Genomic DNA, 18,217 nt, shown 5'->3' with positions numbered 1-18,217 from the left:
GGTAACCTTATTTTGCCATAAAATGAGAGTTGTTTAAAAATAACATATTAAATTTGTTAGAAAACAACATATGTAATTAATTTTTCAAATTGGTAGTACTTGGAGTCTATCGATTTATTGGATTCTTGGTATGATATTTCTCAGGGTATTAGTGGTATTGGCTGTTCAGTAGAAATTAAAAAAAAAAAATTAGGACAAGTATGGATGTTAAGAGAGATGGACTTTGTTTGAAACTTGCTGTATAGTAAGTATGTGCAGATCATTAGTTAAATGTCCACTCTGTCCAGAGAACATCCATGCTTGTTAAATTCTAGAGACTTTCTTTTCTAGCATACTGTATATGTTACTGTCTCAGTCACCAAACTCCCAGTGTGAAAGTTCAGATTACCTAAGTTTAAAGGTTGTTTTAGAATTCTGTTGACTGTGAAACATGTATTAATTGTAAAATGTTAATTATTAGCACATTCTCACAACTTAAAAATATGGGATTACCCTATTGTAAACAAAGCTTTGTCCTAATCTGGTTGTTCCTTTCAACCACAGGCTTGTCTCTGCTCTCTTCTCCTCTCACTCTCACCTGCTCACGTTTTAGCATTTGCTTTCACTGTTTTCCAGAAATGATCTAATTAAGTCCCCCAGTCCAGTGGTCTTAATCTTTATTATACATGTCCTTTTGGCATCATTTGACACAACTCTTTGCATGTTTAATTTTTATTTTTTTAAAATTTATTTATTTATTGCACCTCTATTTTTGAAATACTTTTTTTTGGCTTTTGTCTCCTGATTTTTGTCATACTTCACAACTACATTTTCTGGCCCTTCTCAAGTTTCTGGACCCACTTCCAAAGCCAAACAGAAATTTGAAACTTTTATTTTCTGAGAACGTAAGACTGAATCTCTTCCAAATCTATTCTTTCCTGACATGCAGAGAATCTCAATAAACATTAAGTAAAGGTGAATGGCATTTCTTAGACCTAAAAGCATGATTTATATTTGACTGTTTGCTTGTGTTTGCACCTTGTTACAAAAGTACAGATAATTCTGTCCTTTGATATCTATTACATCTGTTTTATTCATACCTTCTTAACCTTAACCATTCTGATTGCTGTACCCATCGTTAGCTGTCATCTGTGCTGTTGGGAGACTTTCTCTATGGTGTGTTAAATTTCCCTATCAAGTTCCGGTCATGTTATTCCCCTGGTCAGAAATATTTATGGGCTTGTACTCATAAGAAAGAAAACTTGCATATATTTTACCTTGCCATTCAAGCCCTTCTAATATTTGGACCCACATATACATTTAAAAATTCTGTTTAGCACACCACCCTTTACCTGTGTTTATTTCAGTGAAGCTGAACTTTTTTCTTTCTTTTATGTACCTGTGGTTTGCCTCCCTCTAATTTTATTTTCACCCTCTTCATTTATACATCCCCAAATCCAACTCTTTCTGCAAATCAAGGCTCAGACACAATCTTCTCCATGAAACTTGCCCTTATTCTTACAAGAGATTTCCTTTGGATCCCCTACAGATTTTATCTACAGTCCTGATACGTACTTGCCTTGTGCTTAGTTACATGCCTGTGGTTTATTTGTATTTACTTGAGTTGAGCTCTTTAAAGGCAATGTTGTATCTCAGTGGCCTTTGTCATGTATTTGAATAGAAACTAAATCTGGAGGAATAAAAATTCAGTAATACAAATCTTGAAAGCAAAAGTGGCCCAGTCGTGTCCAACACTTTGCGACCTCATGGACTATACAGCCCGTGGAATTGTCCAGGACCGAATACTGGAGTGGGTAGCCTTTCCTTTCTCCAGGGGATCTTCCCAGCCCAGGGACTGAACCCAGGTCTCCCTCATTGCAGGCAGGCAGATTCTTTACCAGCTGAGCCACCAGGGAAGCCTTTGAAAGTCAATCAGTCATGTCTGACTCTTTGTGACCCCATGGACTATACAGTCCATGGAATTCTCCAGGCCAATCTAGGTATTTTAGAATTTGAATGCACTTCATGAAAATTTACTGTGTACCTCTATGTGCTTTGCATTGTTCTAGGTTCTTCAGATACAAAGGTGAGTCATGGCTACAGCCCTTAAGAAGATAACCTCTTAGGAGAACAGAATATATAAGTGCTGTTAATACAATGCAATACACATAATAATTGAACTATTTACAAGATACTACAAATAACTGAGAATAATTTATACTTAAAAAGTATACTTTGCTGTACAGCAGAAATTAACACAAAAGTTTATTTAATATGCAGACTAAAGTGAATTTCTTAGTAGCACAATAAAAGCTTTGATTGGAACTTTATCTCAGAAAAATATTTGGTAGTATAGATACCATCTTCCTTATGTTGAACCAGTCACTGGTTATAACCATAAACATGAAAGTATCAAGTGTCTGCTTTTTTGAGAGTGTGTTTTTCCTGATAAAAATTGTGTCACTCTGTCCTCTGCTTCACATGTTTTTATAACTTAGTCAAAGTGTAAAGCTTTACTTCATACTTTTAATAGCCTTGTTCAGCTGCTCAGTTGTGTCTGACTCTGTGACCCCATGGACTGCAGCATGCCAGGCTTTCCTGTCCTTCACTGTCTCCTGGAGCTTACCCAAACTCATATCCATTGAGTCAGTGATGCTATCCAACCATCTTGTCCTCTGTCATCCACTTCTCCTCCTGCCTTCAATCTTTCCCAGAATCAGGGTCTTTTCTAATGAGTTGGCTCTTCGTATCAGTGGCCCAAAGTATTGGAGTTTCAGCTCCAGTATCAGTCCTTCCAGTGGATATTCAGGGTTGATTTCCTTTAGGATTGACTGGTTTAATAACCTAGTCAAAAGGATAAATCTGTTCTTTACTTCATATTATTTTTTATAAGCTAGCGTAAAGGGTAAATCTTTGCAAAAACCAGAGCAAACATTGGAAGGCTTCCTCATTTCGCAGGAGCACATCTTTTAAATCTTTATTTAGGTGATTCTCTTTAGCTGTACCCATTGTATCATCGTTCTTGTCAATTTTCTCATCTTTTGTTGTTAAATGTGTCAGTTGCTTTGCATATGATTTGACAGTTTTTTTCTAACATTATCTTAATGATCTTTTGAAACTCTCCTACCTTTGCTGTGATTCACGGTTGACATTGTAATTAATTTGCATTGTACTATTAGATCTTCAGTGATTACTGAAAGAATGACAAAAACATGGCCTTGGAAATGTATCTCTGTTGTGTGGAGGGATATTTGAGTGCTCTTCAGTGTTTTGTTGTTGTTTGTTTGCTTGCTTTATTGAGGTATATTTGATTTACAGTGTTGTGTTAGTTTCAGGTGTGACGAGTATAGTGATGCCGGTTGCTTCTGCAGGTTATATTCCACTATAGCTTATTATATTAGATAATAGTATTGAGTGAAAGTGAGAGTTGCTCAGTCATGTCTGTCTCTCTGCAACTCCATAGACAATAGCCCCCAGGCTCCTCTGTCCATGGAATTCTCCAGGCAAGAATACTGGCATGGGTAACCATTCTCTTCTCCAGGATAATATTGACTAGTTTGTAACTATTAATCCCATACTTCTAATTTGTCCCTCTCCCACTTGTTTAATATTCTTACAAATAGCTTGTTCATTTGTGACTATATTTGTGATGTATTGACTTTTACTTATATTGTTTGTTTGTAATTGGATATTTTCATAATGAATAATTGGATACTGAAAATTCCTCTCCTTATAGGAGTAATAATGAGGAAGGGGTGATATAAGTTTAATTTTGTTTTGTGGAGTATAAGGATAGATAATAGTAGTTCTGTCTATTGATTACTATTTTTTTTAATTGAAGTATAGTTGATTTATAGTGTTGTGTTAATTTCTGCTATATAGCAAAGTAATTCAGTAGTGTGTATATACACACACACACACATATTCTTTTTATATTCTTTTCCATTATGGTTTATCACAGAATATTGAATGTAGTTCCCTGTGCTATTCAGTACAACGTTGTCATCCATTCTGTATATAATGCTTTGCATCTGCTAACCCCAAACTACCATTTCATCCCTCCCCCACTCTACCTTCCCCCTTGGCAACCAACCATAAGTCTGTTCTGTGTGTCTGTTCTGTTTTGTAGATAGGTTCATTTGCGTCTTATTTTAGATTCCACATATCAGTGATAGTATCTGTGTTTCCGACCTACCTACTTCACTTAGTATCATAATCCACAGGTCCATTCATGTTGCTGTAAAATGGCAATATTTCATTCATTTCATGGCTGAGTAGTATTCCATTGTATTTTTGTCATTCACCTGTTGATGGACCTTTACGTTGTTTCCAGGTCTTGGCTATTGTAAACAGTACTGCTATGAACATGGTGGTGCAGGTATCTTTTTGAACTATAGTTTTGTCTGATTATGTGCCCAGGAGTGGGATTACTGGATTGTGTGGTGACTCTATTTTCAGTTTTTTGAGGAATCTCCATACTATCCTCCATAGTAGTTGTACTTGACTACTTTTTTTAAACTGGCTGTTTGGTATTGTAATAAACTGAAGTTTAAAGTAAATGAAAGAAGATGCACAAAATAAGGATTTAAAGATAAGGGCAAGATGTTGCAACCTAGGTTTTGAAGAAAAGCAAACACACATTATGTTCATTGATGGAATGTAATAATGAAAGTCTTTTTGTATCTCATATATGGTTCAAAAATCATACTGAGCTTTTCCCTATAGTTTAGAAAAAATTCTCATAATCTGTAGCAGACATTGTGCTAGGTTTTGAGGCACAAGGAGGAATAAAATCACAGTGCTTGGCTTCAAGAAACAGCACTGCATAAGACAGGTAAACCAGTCCTTTTCATACTGTGTACTAAATGCTAGGCTGGAGATAGCACAGAGTACTAGCAGAGCACAGTACTGGATATGCACAGAGGGTTTGGGGTAAAGATAGTGATTTCTGGAAGGTATGGGAGCTGTCCTTGAAGATGAGGACAGGTTAGCTACTAGAGTGGAGGTGGGTGGTTTAGGAGAGCGAGTAGTGTGAGAAAAGCAGGCACAGTGATGAGCAGTTCATTTTTAGAATTAAGAGGAACGTGATGTTGCTGAAATGGATTAAGTAACTCCTGCCTTCGGAATTGTGCTTTTTAATCTGAACAGTTTTTTTAAATGATAGAACTAAATATATAAATTGGACAGAGTTTTATCCTGCTCAGTAAATGAAAAAGGTAAATGTGAGATAGTGTTCAGACTTGTTTTTATATACCTCATTTAAGTTAAGGTGGATTAATATTTACTAGTTTTTTATCTATTTTAAGAGTGCGTTCAGTGTGTTCTCACACAGGTAGCTGGCAGTCATTTTAAGGTCCAGGTTACCATGCTGACGTCCATGTTAATTTGTCCCACCTCGGTCCTATGCACTGGGGCACTGGTTGTGGGTACTCATGCTGTTTATTCTAATTACCTGATAGAGTGGGTTTCCTATCCAGAGTCGTTATTTCCTTATTTGTCGTTATTTGATACCATGTAGGTAACATGTGGAATAATTATGTCTTCCAGGATGAATGTTATCAAGTAAGACAAGTGTTTGCTCAGAAACTTCACAAAGGCCTTTCTCGATTACGGCTTCCACTTGAGTATATGGCAATTTGTGCACTTTGTGCAAAAGACCCTGTAAAAGAAAGAAGAGCTCATGCCAGGCAGTGTCTGGTAAAAAATATCAATGTGAGACGCGAGTATCTGAAACAGCATGCAGCTGTTAGCGGTAAGCTTGTGTGAAAATGAAGAGTGTACTTTCCCATCTTGCCAGTTTCAGTTTTGTGGAACACAAAATGTTACTGTTGTTTATTATATTCTAATTAGCCCTCATTAAGTAAGTTGTTATTACTGTTTTTCAGTAGCAACTTTTCCTCGTAAAAGGTTATTTTAAAATACAAATGCATGGGTATTTAAATATCAACCTATAGTTCTTGATGCAACTGACTAAAAGGCTAAGGGGAAAAAGCAGGAACTTTGGAGGTAATGAAACAGTAAGAGGTACATTTATGAAGATTGTCTAAGTACTCTTTTAGTTTAAAAAAGTCCAGGTCTTTATCACCTGTAGCTGACATTAATATCAGGGTCCTGTGTGCCTTTTTAAAATCTGCTTACGTCACTCCGTCCACACTGTTAGTTTTTGTGTCCCTGACTTCTATGACTTGATCAACAGCATTAAAAGCCATCCAGTTACGCAAGTCAGAAGTCAGAGGCATTCCTCATGCCTTCTTTTTTCCTCTCATTGATCACTAAATCCTCTTAATTCTTCTTTTGGGTGTCTTCACTGTTTCTCCCCAACTCCCCTATCCTGCTGTATTTCACTTGGATTAGCATATCTACTCCTAACTAACTCCCTGTTTTAAATGTTTCCCTGCCTCCAGCCAAGCCACACCACTGTCAAAATTATCTTCCTAAAACAGATCAGTGCTTGAAACCTTGGTTGGCTCCTTTCTGCTTAGAGGATCAAGTAGAAGCTCATTAGCATGACCATTTGTAGTTAACTCGCAGCCTGAGTTTTAAACTTTCCCTCTCGCTACTCCTGAATGTAAATTCTTTGCTCCTTGTACTCTGGATTATTTAAAATTTGTGTAGCCAGCTTTTTTCTCTGTTGTCAACTCTGTCTGGAAATTGCTTCCCCCTTCTGGCCAAACAAATAAACAAAACCAAGGAGAGAAGTTTGCCCCTTGTGAATCCTTTAAAATACAGTTTTGGGACCCTCTTTCTCTTCCTACTTCACCTTAGGGGTTCTGGAGTTACATCTCACCTCTGCCATTTACTGGTTGTATTTGTGTTTATGCAGTCTGAGCCTTGGTTTCCTTTTTGTAAGATTGGTATAGTTTTACTTGTATCTTATGGTAGTTATGATTAAAGAGTTATATATATAAAGCACCTGGCATAATGCATGGTCCAAAGAAGTACTCAGAAGTTATTAGCTGTTCTTATTTTAGGGTACTGTCCATGGTGCATGGTGAAGTGGGGCTTCTGTCCTGGTCCTGTCTGTGCTCACTGTGAGGTCTTTGTCTAGTATTATGCATTTTTATATTTAAAATAGTAAGCCCTACTCAAATATTAGGTCTGGAAAAGAGTAAGCACTTAGTACATGTTTGATAGACTTTTAATTCAAATTTCACTGAATTTTGAACCTTGTTACTTTTTTCTTCTGTACCTACCTTGAAATGAATATTACATACAAGCTTATTCTCTTTGAGTTCAGTGATAGAAATAAAGAAAATTTGGTGCCTTGTTGACACATACATTATTTTATTCTAGACTGAACAAAAATTGCAAGACTAGGAAGTATAAAAAGAACTGCTCAGAGTATGAATCTTGGTCTTTTGAGTAACCTTTATTAAAACTAATTAGGATTTCCATTTGTATGTGTAATGGACTGTACTGATCTCAGTCAAAATATTAAAACATTTGAATTTAAACTGAAAAGATACTTCATTGTTATTTAAAATGCCCTAGAAACAATGTCTGTTCCTTTCTGTCAGTTTTTATGTTGCAGATTGTATTAAATAGTATCAACCTTTACTTCCTATTTTTGTGCCATACTGACTGAAAGATTTACTAGTTGTTTTCCTTTTGCACAGCAACTTACAAGGGAGTGTTGGACAGAGAGTTACTAATAAGAAAAATAGATTTTATGTTCCTTAGTGTTGAGTATAGTTTGGGTCACTTTTTTCTCATATCTGTTGAAACTTGAAATGTTTATCTGTGTAGGCTCAGCACAGGGTGCATTTAGTGGGCGTATCAGTGTTGGCCGTGATGGGCGACGGAATGACCTTTATGAGGTGCCTCAGCACTGGACCTCTCAGTGTGTTTTTCTTCCAGCAATATTGTGGTAAATTATTGGGATGCAAGAAATAGACTATCAGAGAGAGAAAGAGAGTGAGTAAGATTTGGTTTTCTAACCTGGATGTTTTTGTTTTGTTTTATTTTTCAGAAAAATTACTGTCTCTTCTACCTGAGTATGTTGTTCCATATACAATACACCTTTTGGCTCATGACCCAGATTATGTCAAAGTACAGGATATTGAACAACTTAAAGACGTTAAAGAGTAAGACTTTTTCCATCCCATTTTCATATTTTCTGAAGGTTTTTCCCCTTTCCTGATGATAATGGAATCTCAGTTATAATTAGTGTATTAAATTTATTTCATTTCTTAGGAGTTTAAGGTTCTTTACCTTATTTGTTCTCTTTTTCTTTTTTCCTACCATCTCTTCATATTTCACTTCTTATATAATTCCCAAAACATCCTAGCATAATTACTGTATTATTGTCCTATTTCTCTACCAGTCTGGCATTTCTTTTCTATTGAAGTTATCTGTTAAAGAGTTTGCTTTCTAATTCTTGTCTTTTCCTACTTTCTTCTGAAGCACTGTATAGATTTTTATGTGGAGTGAATTAACACTCTTTTATTCACATGGTAAGCGTATTTCCTTTGCAGTTCCTGTCTTTCTCCATAAGGAAGAAAGATAGTCTAACTTAATAATGGGCCAAGTTGATAACCAGGGAACTGTTCCCATACTTCACTGTTGATTCTCTGACTAAATTCGGTTTATGACAGTTGCAGTTCTTTCAAAGATTCTTATTGAGGTGCCAGAAGAATATACCTGCCAGGGTGTGGGATGGGGGAATATAATGATATTTAGAGAAGTCTTTGTAAGACTTCCTTAAATAGAGATGAGATCCTATTTCTGTTATAGTAAAGGATGACCTCTGTGCTTTTGAATAAATTAATTTCCTATGCTATTCAGTTCAGTTCAGTTCAGTCGCTCAGCCGTGTCTGACTCTTTGCAACCCCGTGAATCGTGGCACGCAAGGCCTCCCTGTCCATCACCAACTCCCGGAGTTTGCTCAGACTTATGTCCATCGAGTCGGTGATGCCATCCAGCCATCTCATCCTGTCACCCCCTTTTCCTCCTGCCCCCAATCCCTCCCAGCATCAGGATCTTTTCCAGTGAGTCAACTCTTCGTGTGAGGTGGCCAAAGATTAGAGTTTCAGCTTCAGCATCAGTCCTTCCAATGAACACCCAGGACTGATCTCCTTTAGGATGGACTGGTTGGATCTCCTTGCAGTCCAAGGAACTCAAGAGTCTTCTCCAATACCACAGTCAGAAGCATCAATTCTTTGGCGCTCATAGTCCAAGTTGGACTTTCTTCGCAGTCCAACTCTCACATCCATACATGACCACTGGAAAAACCATAGCCTTCACCAGATGGACCTTTGTTGGCAAAGTAATGTCTCTGCTTTTTAATATGCTGTCTAGGTTGGTCATAACTTTGCTTCCAAGGAGTAAGCGTCTTTTCATTTCATGGCTGCAGTCACTATCTGCAGTGATTTTGGAGTCCCCCAAAATAAAGTCTGACACTGTTTCCACTGTTTCCCCATCTATTTCCCATGAAGTGATGGGACTGGATGCCATGATCTTAGTTTTCTGAATGTTGAGCTTTAAGCCAACTTTTTCACTCCTCTTTCACTTTCATCAAGAGACCTTTTAGTTCCTCTTCACTTTCTGCCATAAGGGTGGTGTCATCTGCATATCTGAGATTACTGATATTTCTCCCAGCAATCTTGATTCCAGCTTGTACTTCTTCCAGCGTTTCTCATGATGTACTCTGCATAGAAGTTAAATAAGCAGGGTGACAATATACAGCCTTGACATACTCCTTTTCCTATTTGGAACTAGTCTGTTGTTCCATGTCCAGTTCTAACTGTTGCTTCCTGACCTGCATACAGGTTTCTCAAGAGGCAGGTCAGGTGGTCTGGTATTCCCATCTCTTTCAGAATTTTCCACAGTTTATTGTGATCCACACAGTCAAAGGCTTTGGCATAGTCAATAAAGCAGAAATAGATGTTTTCTGGAACTCTCGTGCTTTTTCAATGATCCAGCGGATGTTGGCAATTTGATCTCTGGTTCCTCTGCCTTTTCTAAAACAAGCTTGAACATTTGGAAGTTCCTGGTTCACGTATTGCTGAAGCCTGGCTTGGAGAATTTTGAGCATTACTTTACTAGCGAGTGAGATGAGTGCAATTGTGCAGTAGTTTGAGCGTTCTTTGGGATTGCCTTTCTTAGGGATTGGAATGAAAACTTACCTTTTCCAGTCCTGTGGCCACTGCTGAGTTTTCCAAATTTGCTGGCATATTGAGTGCAGCACTTTCACAGCATCATTTTTCAGGATATGAAATAGCTCAACTGGAATTCCATCACCTCCACTAGCTTTGTTCGTAGTGATGCTTTCTAAGGCCCACTTGACTTCACATTCCAGGATGTCTGGCTCTAGGTGAGTGGTCACACCATCGTGATTATCTGGGTCGTGAAGATCTTTTTTTGTACAGTTCTTCTGTGTATTGTTGCCACCTCTTCTTAATATCTTCTGCTTCTGTTAGGCTCATACCATTTCTGTCCTTTATTGAGCCCATCTTTGCATGAAATGTTCCCTTGGTATCTCTAATTTTCTTGAAGAGATCTCTAGTCTTTCCCATTCTGTTGTTTTCCTCTATTTCTTTGCATTGATCGCTGAGGAAGGCTTTCTCATCTCCTTGCTGTTCTTTGGAACTCTGTGTTCCAATGGGAATATCTTTCCTTTTCTCCTTTGCTTTTTGCTTCTCTTCTTTTCACAGCTGTTTGTAAGGCCTCCTCAGACAACCATCTTGCCTTTTTGCATTTCTTTTCCATGGGGATGGACTTGATCCCTGTCTCCTGTACAATGTCACGAACCTCTGTCCATAGTTCATCAGGCACTCTATCAGATCTAGTCCCTTAAATCTATTTCTCACTTCCACTGTATAATCATAAGGGATTTGATTTCGGTCATACCTGAATGGTCTAGTGGTTTTCCCTACTTTCTTCAATTTAAGTCTGAATTTGGCAATAAGGAGTTCATGATCTGAGCCACAGTTAGCTCCCGGTTTTGTTTTGGCTGACTGTATAGAGCTTCTCCATCTTTGGCTGCAAAGAATATAATCAATCTGATTTCGGTGTTGACCATCTGGTGATGTCCATGTCTTATGATTTTAGCTTCTTATTAAAGGAAAATAACTCTTGGTTTCTTGATTCATAGAAATGTTTTATAGTTAAGTATTTGTGGTGCTTCAAGAGAATAAAATTAAATTACTGGTAATTTTCTCATGGCAAGAGAAAAGGCTTTAAACCCTCTTTTTGCCACAGTTTCTAGTTTTAAAAAATAAGCAATTAGTTTTCCGAAAATGAATTCTGTGTCAGTGTGATTATACTAAGGAAAACTTTTAGCCATTCCCCTTTCTCAGAACACAGTGTTTTTGTTTTTTTTTTTTTAATGATAAAATATTCCTTGAAACTTACTAAATAAATATTTGGAGCTGTATTTATAAATAGTCTAGTACAGCCCTGAGTGATCTTTCTATCAGAGAAAAGAAACTGTAACCTATGTCTGAGGTCTCAGAGGTTACTTTCTTCCCTTCTAGAATTTACCTTGTTTCACATTTCCCTCTTCTCCCATTTTCTCCTCTGTACTATCACTCTGTCCCATTCCATATGCATAATACAGAGACAAAGGACTTTCATTTTTTTTTTCTTGAATAGACTTTAATATAATTACCCTGAAACTGAGGTACTGAAACTTTTTTTTTCCCTTTAGTATATAAAGTTGTCAGCCCTGACTTTTCCCTCAATTTATTGATGAAGACTCTTAGGGTTGTTCAGTTCAGTTCAGTCACTCAGTTGTATCCGACTCTTTGCGACCCTATGAATTGCAGCACGCCAGGCCTCCCTGTCCATCACCAACTCCCGGAGTCTAACCAAACCCATGCCCATCGAGTTGGTGATGCCATCCAGCCATCTCATCCTCTGTTGTCCCCTTCTCCTCCTGCCCCCAATCCCTCCCAGCATCAAGGTCTTTTCCAATGAGTCAGCTCTTCGTGTGAGGTGGCCAAAGTACTGGAGTTGCAGCTTCAGCATCAGTCCTTCCAGTGAACACCCAGGAGTGATCTTCTTTAGGATGGACTGGTTGGATCTCCTTGCAGTCCAAGGGACTCTCAAGACTCTTCTCCAACACCATAGTTCAAAAGCATCAATTTTTCGGTGCTCAGCTTTCTTCACAGTCCAACTCTCACATCCATACATGACCACTGGAAAAACCATAGCCTTCACCTTTGTTGGCAAAGTAATGTCTCTGCTTTTTAATATGCTATCTAGGTTGGTCATAACTTTTCTTCCAAGAAGTAAGCGTCTTTTCATTTCATGGCTGCAGTCACCATCTGCAGTGATTTTGGTAGGTTGTTAGAGTTTCCTAAAGACTTCAGTCAGAACCACAGTCAATCTTAGAACATTAGAGTCTTCACTTTATGACCCAGTTATTGTTTTAGGCAGTCCTTTTTCCCTGCCATAGCTAGGGATTAAGATCACTTCTGTATTTCTACCATTTCTGTTTCTTTTTAACTTTTCTGTCTACCTAGGAAAATTAGTGAGACTTTGAGAAAGGATGTTACGAATTCATACCTACATTGCTCATATGTTGTAATATGTATGTGATGTACTTTTTTTTCTCCATTGATTTATAGCTATTTCTTTTTAATTTTTTCTGCTCTTGAAGTTCATTTTCTTTAGAATTATATCTGTATTTAATAGTGAATTTTTTTCTTGGTATTTTTTAGGTGTCTTTGGTTTGTTCTGGAAATACTAATGGCTAAAAATGAAAATAATAGTCATGCGTTTATCAGAAAGATGGTAGAAAATATTAAACAAACAAAAGATGCTCAAGGACCAGATGATGCAAAAATGAATGAAGTATGTAATTCTTTGTAAATAGTTATGATTCTGTATTGACTTTAAGCATTTCAGTATAGGGTATGAGACTTTTGTAGACAGCATCAGCCTTTTCTACTAGTAGTTAAATGGTAGTATTTGTGTTAGTAATTAGACTTACTAATATAGAATCTGTAGAGAGTAGTAATAATGCTGTTAGTAGTAAACTAATTACAATAATAGAATAAGTATTTTAACTTGTACTGTTGTCCTGGAAACTACATACTAAATGCATGTTCTGGAATTACTCTTAATTCATAGAGTCTCGTTTGCCAGCTTAAGTACCTGATTTTTTCTTTTTGTTTAATACCCATTGCAGAAACTGTATACTGTATGTGATGTTGCCATGAATATCATCATGTCAAAAAGCACCACATATAGTTTGGAATCTCCTAAAGACCCAGTACTGCCAGCTCGTTTTTTCACCCAGCCTGACAAGGTAGTTATTTTAGGATTTATTTGTGTAAGTTGAAATAAAATGTATTGTCACCACTAGGTTGTGGGAAGATCAGGAGGAATCAGTGTCAAGAGTTGACCCATTATTTACGTCATGGGGAAAGGTCGCCGTGAATCTTAATTAACCATGTTCAAGATCAGAATATGGGCCAAGCCGGAGGACACAAATAGGTTCAGAAATGAGTTAAAATGATCTATTATTTTTATTGTTTTCTGAGTTTTATGCTAGTTTTAAGAGCACAGGCAAAAATGTGATCAAAGCTGGTAAATTAATGCGTTAATGGCCATTGATTCAAAACAGGAAGGAGAATGCTGATACAGTCTGAAATTATAAGCCCTTGAAATTTCTAACTGATGTGAAAGAATCAGAGCAGGCCTAATACCCGGGGAACATTACAGGGATCTTCCCAACCACTTTCAGAAAACTCAAGTATAGTAGTATTCTCAAAAAGGTATTTTTAAGAATCTCTTGGAGGTTTATAGTCTATTTAAGTCATTACCTTTTTTTTTTTTTTAAAGCCCAACACCAGTTAACATCTTAACCCCAACACCAGTTAACATCTTAACCCCAGTGTATAGAGGTTGGAACAGGCCTTGTAGGTTCACCTAAAAAGGGACTGTCTCCATTTAGGCATTCACTTTTTTATGATTAAGATAAAAGGAGTATATATGTGGTCTCTTCCCTGGAGAGTATTAATATATAAGCATGTTTTTGTTCAGGTGCTCTTAGAGCCTTAGCAAATTAGAGGTCAAAAATGTTTTGTTAATACTAGAGTTAGTACAAGGTTAGTTTTAGCTATTACAGCATTTAAAATCAGTGACTGAAATTTTGTTTCAGCTGATTTTTAGTTTCAATAAATATGTATTTTATAATGCACTTTAAAACAAAAGCTGCCCTAATTGAAGCTTTGTCGACTTTTGGATTGCTTCGTAGATACAGTGTTTCAGAAGTCATTGACTGTGTCTTTTTTCCCTTGCTTCCAGAACTTCAGTAACACCAAAAATTATCTGCCTCCAGAAATGAAGTCATTTTTCACACCTGGAAAAGTATGTTTTGAAAATTGTTTTAATTTTTATGTGGTAGTTTATTTTAGTGTGACTGTTGGTATAATTATATTATTTTGTATTTCTTTTAAATTGGTATATCAAAAGAAAATAGAAATATTCAGTATCTTCCATTTAGTAAGAAAAAGTTATTTTTACTATATAGATGTAGGTTGAGATATAGAACATATTTTTTAGCTTATGGTAAAACCCTGGATATCTTCTTTCTTAAATTTCTTATTCTGTATTATTAAAGTAAAAAGACATCTTATGTCCTTCCCTGATGCTGATGCTGCTGCTAAGTCGCTAGCAAGAGTCTAATTGTCAATTTTCATTGTTGACTATACATGTTTTGTGTTCTCACTTTCTGTGTAAGCCTTCTTACTGTAGATAACTTAGAAACGTAACTGTTATTCTGTTAGTACAGTTTTTATTTATTCACATGATGCTCGGTTTGTAATTCTGATTTTGCTTAAGGACAGGCAGGCTTGTGGTGATTGATGTGTAAGTACTTTGGCGGTGTTATTGTGATTCCTTATGTCTGAGTTTCCTTTGGCTTTTATCAAATAGAAAGAGACATGCATTTTTCATTTCAGCCCAAAACAACCAATGTTCTAGGAGCTGTTAATAAGCCGCTTTCATCAGCAGGCAAACAGTCTCAGACAAAATCATCACGAATGGAAACTGTAAGCAATGCAAGCAGCAGCTCAAATCCAAGCTCTCCTGGAAGAATAAAAGGGAGGTAAGTACACAAGCAGTACCATGCTTTACATTAAGGACTCCACCAAGGCTGTGAGATCTAAAATAACATATTTTACCGTTAGTGTCAGTGAGTGAAAGTCAGTGCATATCTGTACATTCCTGTTTTAACACTGATAGCCAGTTACAAGGTAAACGTATTTGCTTACTCGCTTAGATGGGTACTCTGTAGCCTTTCATATTTTAGCTTGTTGGGGCAATCTGTTGTTAGACATAAGCTGGTTTCCAAACTAAGTGTCCAGTGAATCTAAATCTTTAAATTACAGCTCATCTATACAGTGGAATACATAGTCCTTTACAAATGATGACGTATGAGCTCATAGGAAGAGTTTCCACAATATGTGATTGAGTGGAAAAGACAAAGAATAGAACAGTGTGTAAAGTATTTTTGGGTTTTAAGAAGAATTTGTATTTACATGTGCTTGTACATGCATCAAAAGTTTTAGGAAGAATACCCAACGTCTTCATAGTGTATACAGTAATCTAGTGTAGGAGAGAATCTCTGATGTGGTTTTGAACTTCTTTTACTGTGCATGTATATAAGTTGTTTTTTTTTTTTAAGTTTTTTGCTTTAAAAATGTTTAAAAATGTGGTTTAAATTATGCTCTTTCAGTTTTTTATTTTCTTAAGAAAAAAGGAAAATAATTTACACTTTAACTAGTTTTAGCAGTTTTTGTTTTTTGTTGTTGTTTAGTTTCTAAGTTCTGTCTTTTTTGTTCACTAGGACTCTTTCTAAGGGAATGGGCTAGGTGTGTATGAGAGATCACTTTGGTTGGAGAGTAGGGATTAGAGAATAATGGTCAGGGATGAAGTTGAGAGGTAGCCAGATTATGTTTGACCTTTGTTGATAATGTAAAGGATTTGGTTTGACTTTTAAGTAAAACTGGAAGATGTAGAGTCTAGTGATCTGACTTGCGCTTTTAGGTTACCTAGGTTACTGATGGAGGATAGAGGAGCTAGAGTCAACTGATAGTAATCTCAGGCAGGCATGAAAAGGGAGAAGGTTGGAAAATAGCAAATGGTGTTAAATATATTAAAGTGCTTCCCTTGCAGCTCAGTTGGTAAAGAATCTGCCTGCAATGCAGGAGACCCGGGTTTGATTCCTGAGTTAGGAAGAGCCTATGGAGAAGGAAATGGCAACCCTCTCCAGTATTCTTGCCTAGAGAATTCCATGGACAGAAGAGCCTGGTGGGCTACAGTCCATGGGATGGCGAGAGAGTGGGACACGACTTACGGACTAAACCACCATGAAAATAAAATGGATACTTTTTGGAAAGAATGAAACTTTTTGTTCATAAAGCTATAAAGCTACACTGGAAACAGGAAGAACTTTTAAGGTTTGATTGTAATAATAATAACAAATATCTGTATTAAAAGGCTTGATAGTTCTGAAATGGATCACAGTGAAAATGAAGATTACACAATGTCTTCACCTTTGCCGGGAAAAAAAAGTGACAAGAGAGACGACTCTGATCTTGTAAGGGTGAGATATTTCATTTGATTTTATAATAAGTACAATAATAGTAATTCTTACTATGTAAATAATAATTTTTACACTGAAACCAGTTAATATTACTTTCAAGTTTGACATCTGATTTTACTTCAGTGGTTTTAATCACAAATTTGAGTTTATAATTATCCTCTACCATGTAATTTAAGTATATTGAATTTCTTGTGTGTCTTACCATTCTAGTAAGCAGTTTTTATTCTTTAAAGCTTTGGACTTCTTGTCTTCCAGTGGCCCAAACTTACATATCCTACAAAGTTTAAATGATTTTCAGTTTTTTTTCAGGTTTCTCCAGTAATTTATTTTAGCAAGTTGTTTCTCTTTCTACTTAAAACTCTAAAATTCTTACTGAATCCTAACTATAGTATTAATTCTGATTATTATTGGCTGTTTAAAAATTTCACCCAAGCAGAATTAAAAATTGATTGCTTAGCCAGAAAGGAACCTTGTTATCTGGATTTATAGAAGAATCCTTGAGTGGGAAAGCTATTTATGTCTTCTAATCTGACCTCTCCGTTAGTGCAGAAATTCCTTCTTTATAATTTATGAGAATAGTTACCATGTGCTTGAAAATGCCTTAAGTGGAAAGCCTGTTATTTCTCCCATTTGTTGGAGACTTCAGCTAGGTTACCCACACCCACATATACTGCTCTTCTTCCCCCCCGCCAAATTAGAAAACATGGTTAATATTTTGTTATCCTATAAATTCCATATCTAGTCTACATTTTGGAGCAATGCAGAATAAAGTCTATGTTTTCATAGAACAGTTCTGAATTTATGACCTTTTGAGATTGATATGTGTAGTTGATAAGCTTTTGCTGTCTTTTGTGTAACTTTGCATCCTTTTTCAAAAGAACCTTATTAATAAGCTTGTTTTTACTGAAATGTCTTCAGAGAGCTGACATTATAAGGTAGAAGTTCAACTTAAAGACCAATAGATAGTGAAAAAGTATCATCTTTTTTGTATACTACCAGCTTCACATTGAAATTTCACTACAAAGGGATTATTGTTCATGTACATTTATATTAAAATATGGCCACAGGACTGCAAAAGGTCAGTTTTCATTCCAATGCCAAAGTATGTTCAAACTACCATACAATTGTGCTTATTTCACATGCTAGCAAGGGAATGCTCAAAACCCTTCTAGACTTCAGCAGAGTGTGAACCTAGAACTTCCAGATGTACAAGCTGGATTTAGAAAAGGCAGAGGAACCAGGGATCAAATTGCCAACATCGCTTGGATCATAGAAAAAGCAAGGGAATTCCTAAAAAACATCTATTTCTGCTTCACTGACTATGTTAAACCCTTTGACTGTGTGGATCACAACAAACTGGAAAATTCTTAAAAGAAATTGGAATATCAAACCACCTTACCTGTCCTGAGAAACCTATACATAGGACAAGAAGCTGCAGTTAGATCGGACATGGAACAAAGGACTAGTTCAAAATTGGGAGAGGAGTATGACAAGGCTGTATATTGTCACCCTGCTTTTTTTTAAGTTTTATGCGGAGTACATCATGCAAAATGCCAGGCTTGATGCATCACAAGCTGGAATCAAGATGGCCAGGAGAAATAACAACCTCATGTGGAGATGATATACCACCCTAACAGCAGAAAGTGAAGAGGAACTAAAGAGCCTCTTGATGAGGGTGAAAGA

General features: G+C 36.6%; 1 protein-coding gene across 6 annotated transcripts in view; it reads left to right on the top strand.

Moving 5' to 3' along the window:
* PDS5B (PDS5 cohesin associated factor B) overlaps positions 1 to 18,217 on the top strand; it is a 172,911-nt gene that overhangs the window by 141,189 nt on the left and 13,505 nt on the right. For 4 of the 6 annotated variants that reach the window (XM_043892501.1, XM_043892504.1, XM_043892500.1 and 1 more), the window contains exons 25-31: positions 5,527 to 5,731; positions 7,949 to 8,063; positions 12,642 to 12,774; positions 13,112 to 13,231; positions 14,233 to 14,295; positions 14,889 to 15,034; positions 16,429 to 16,534. In XM_043892501.1, coding sequence (XP_043748436.1) covers positions 5,527 to 5,731; positions 7,949 to 8,063; positions 12,642 to 12,774; positions 13,112 to 13,231; positions 14,233 to 14,295; positions 14,889 to 15,034; positions 16,429 to 16,534 — 888 coding nt within the window. The remainder of the gene's footprint in view (positions 1 to 5,526; positions 5,732 to 7,948; positions 8,064 to 12,641; positions 12,775 to 13,111; positions 13,232 to 14,232; positions 14,296 to 14,888; positions 15,035 to 16,428; positions 16,535 to 18,217) is intronic. The other 2 variants (XM_043892503.1, XM_043892502.1) reach the window with 1 other exon arrangement.

This window comes from Cervus elaphus, chromosome 30 (assembly GCF_910594005.1).
Source record: "Cervus elaphus chromosome 30, mCerEla1.1, whole genome shotgun sequence".
NCBI classification, from domain to species: Eukaryota; Metazoa; Chordata; class Mammalia; order Artiodactyla; family Cervidae; genus Cervus; species Cervus elaphus.
Note: the sequence above shows the minus strand (reverse complement) of the source record. Positions and strands in the feature narration are given on the sequence as shown.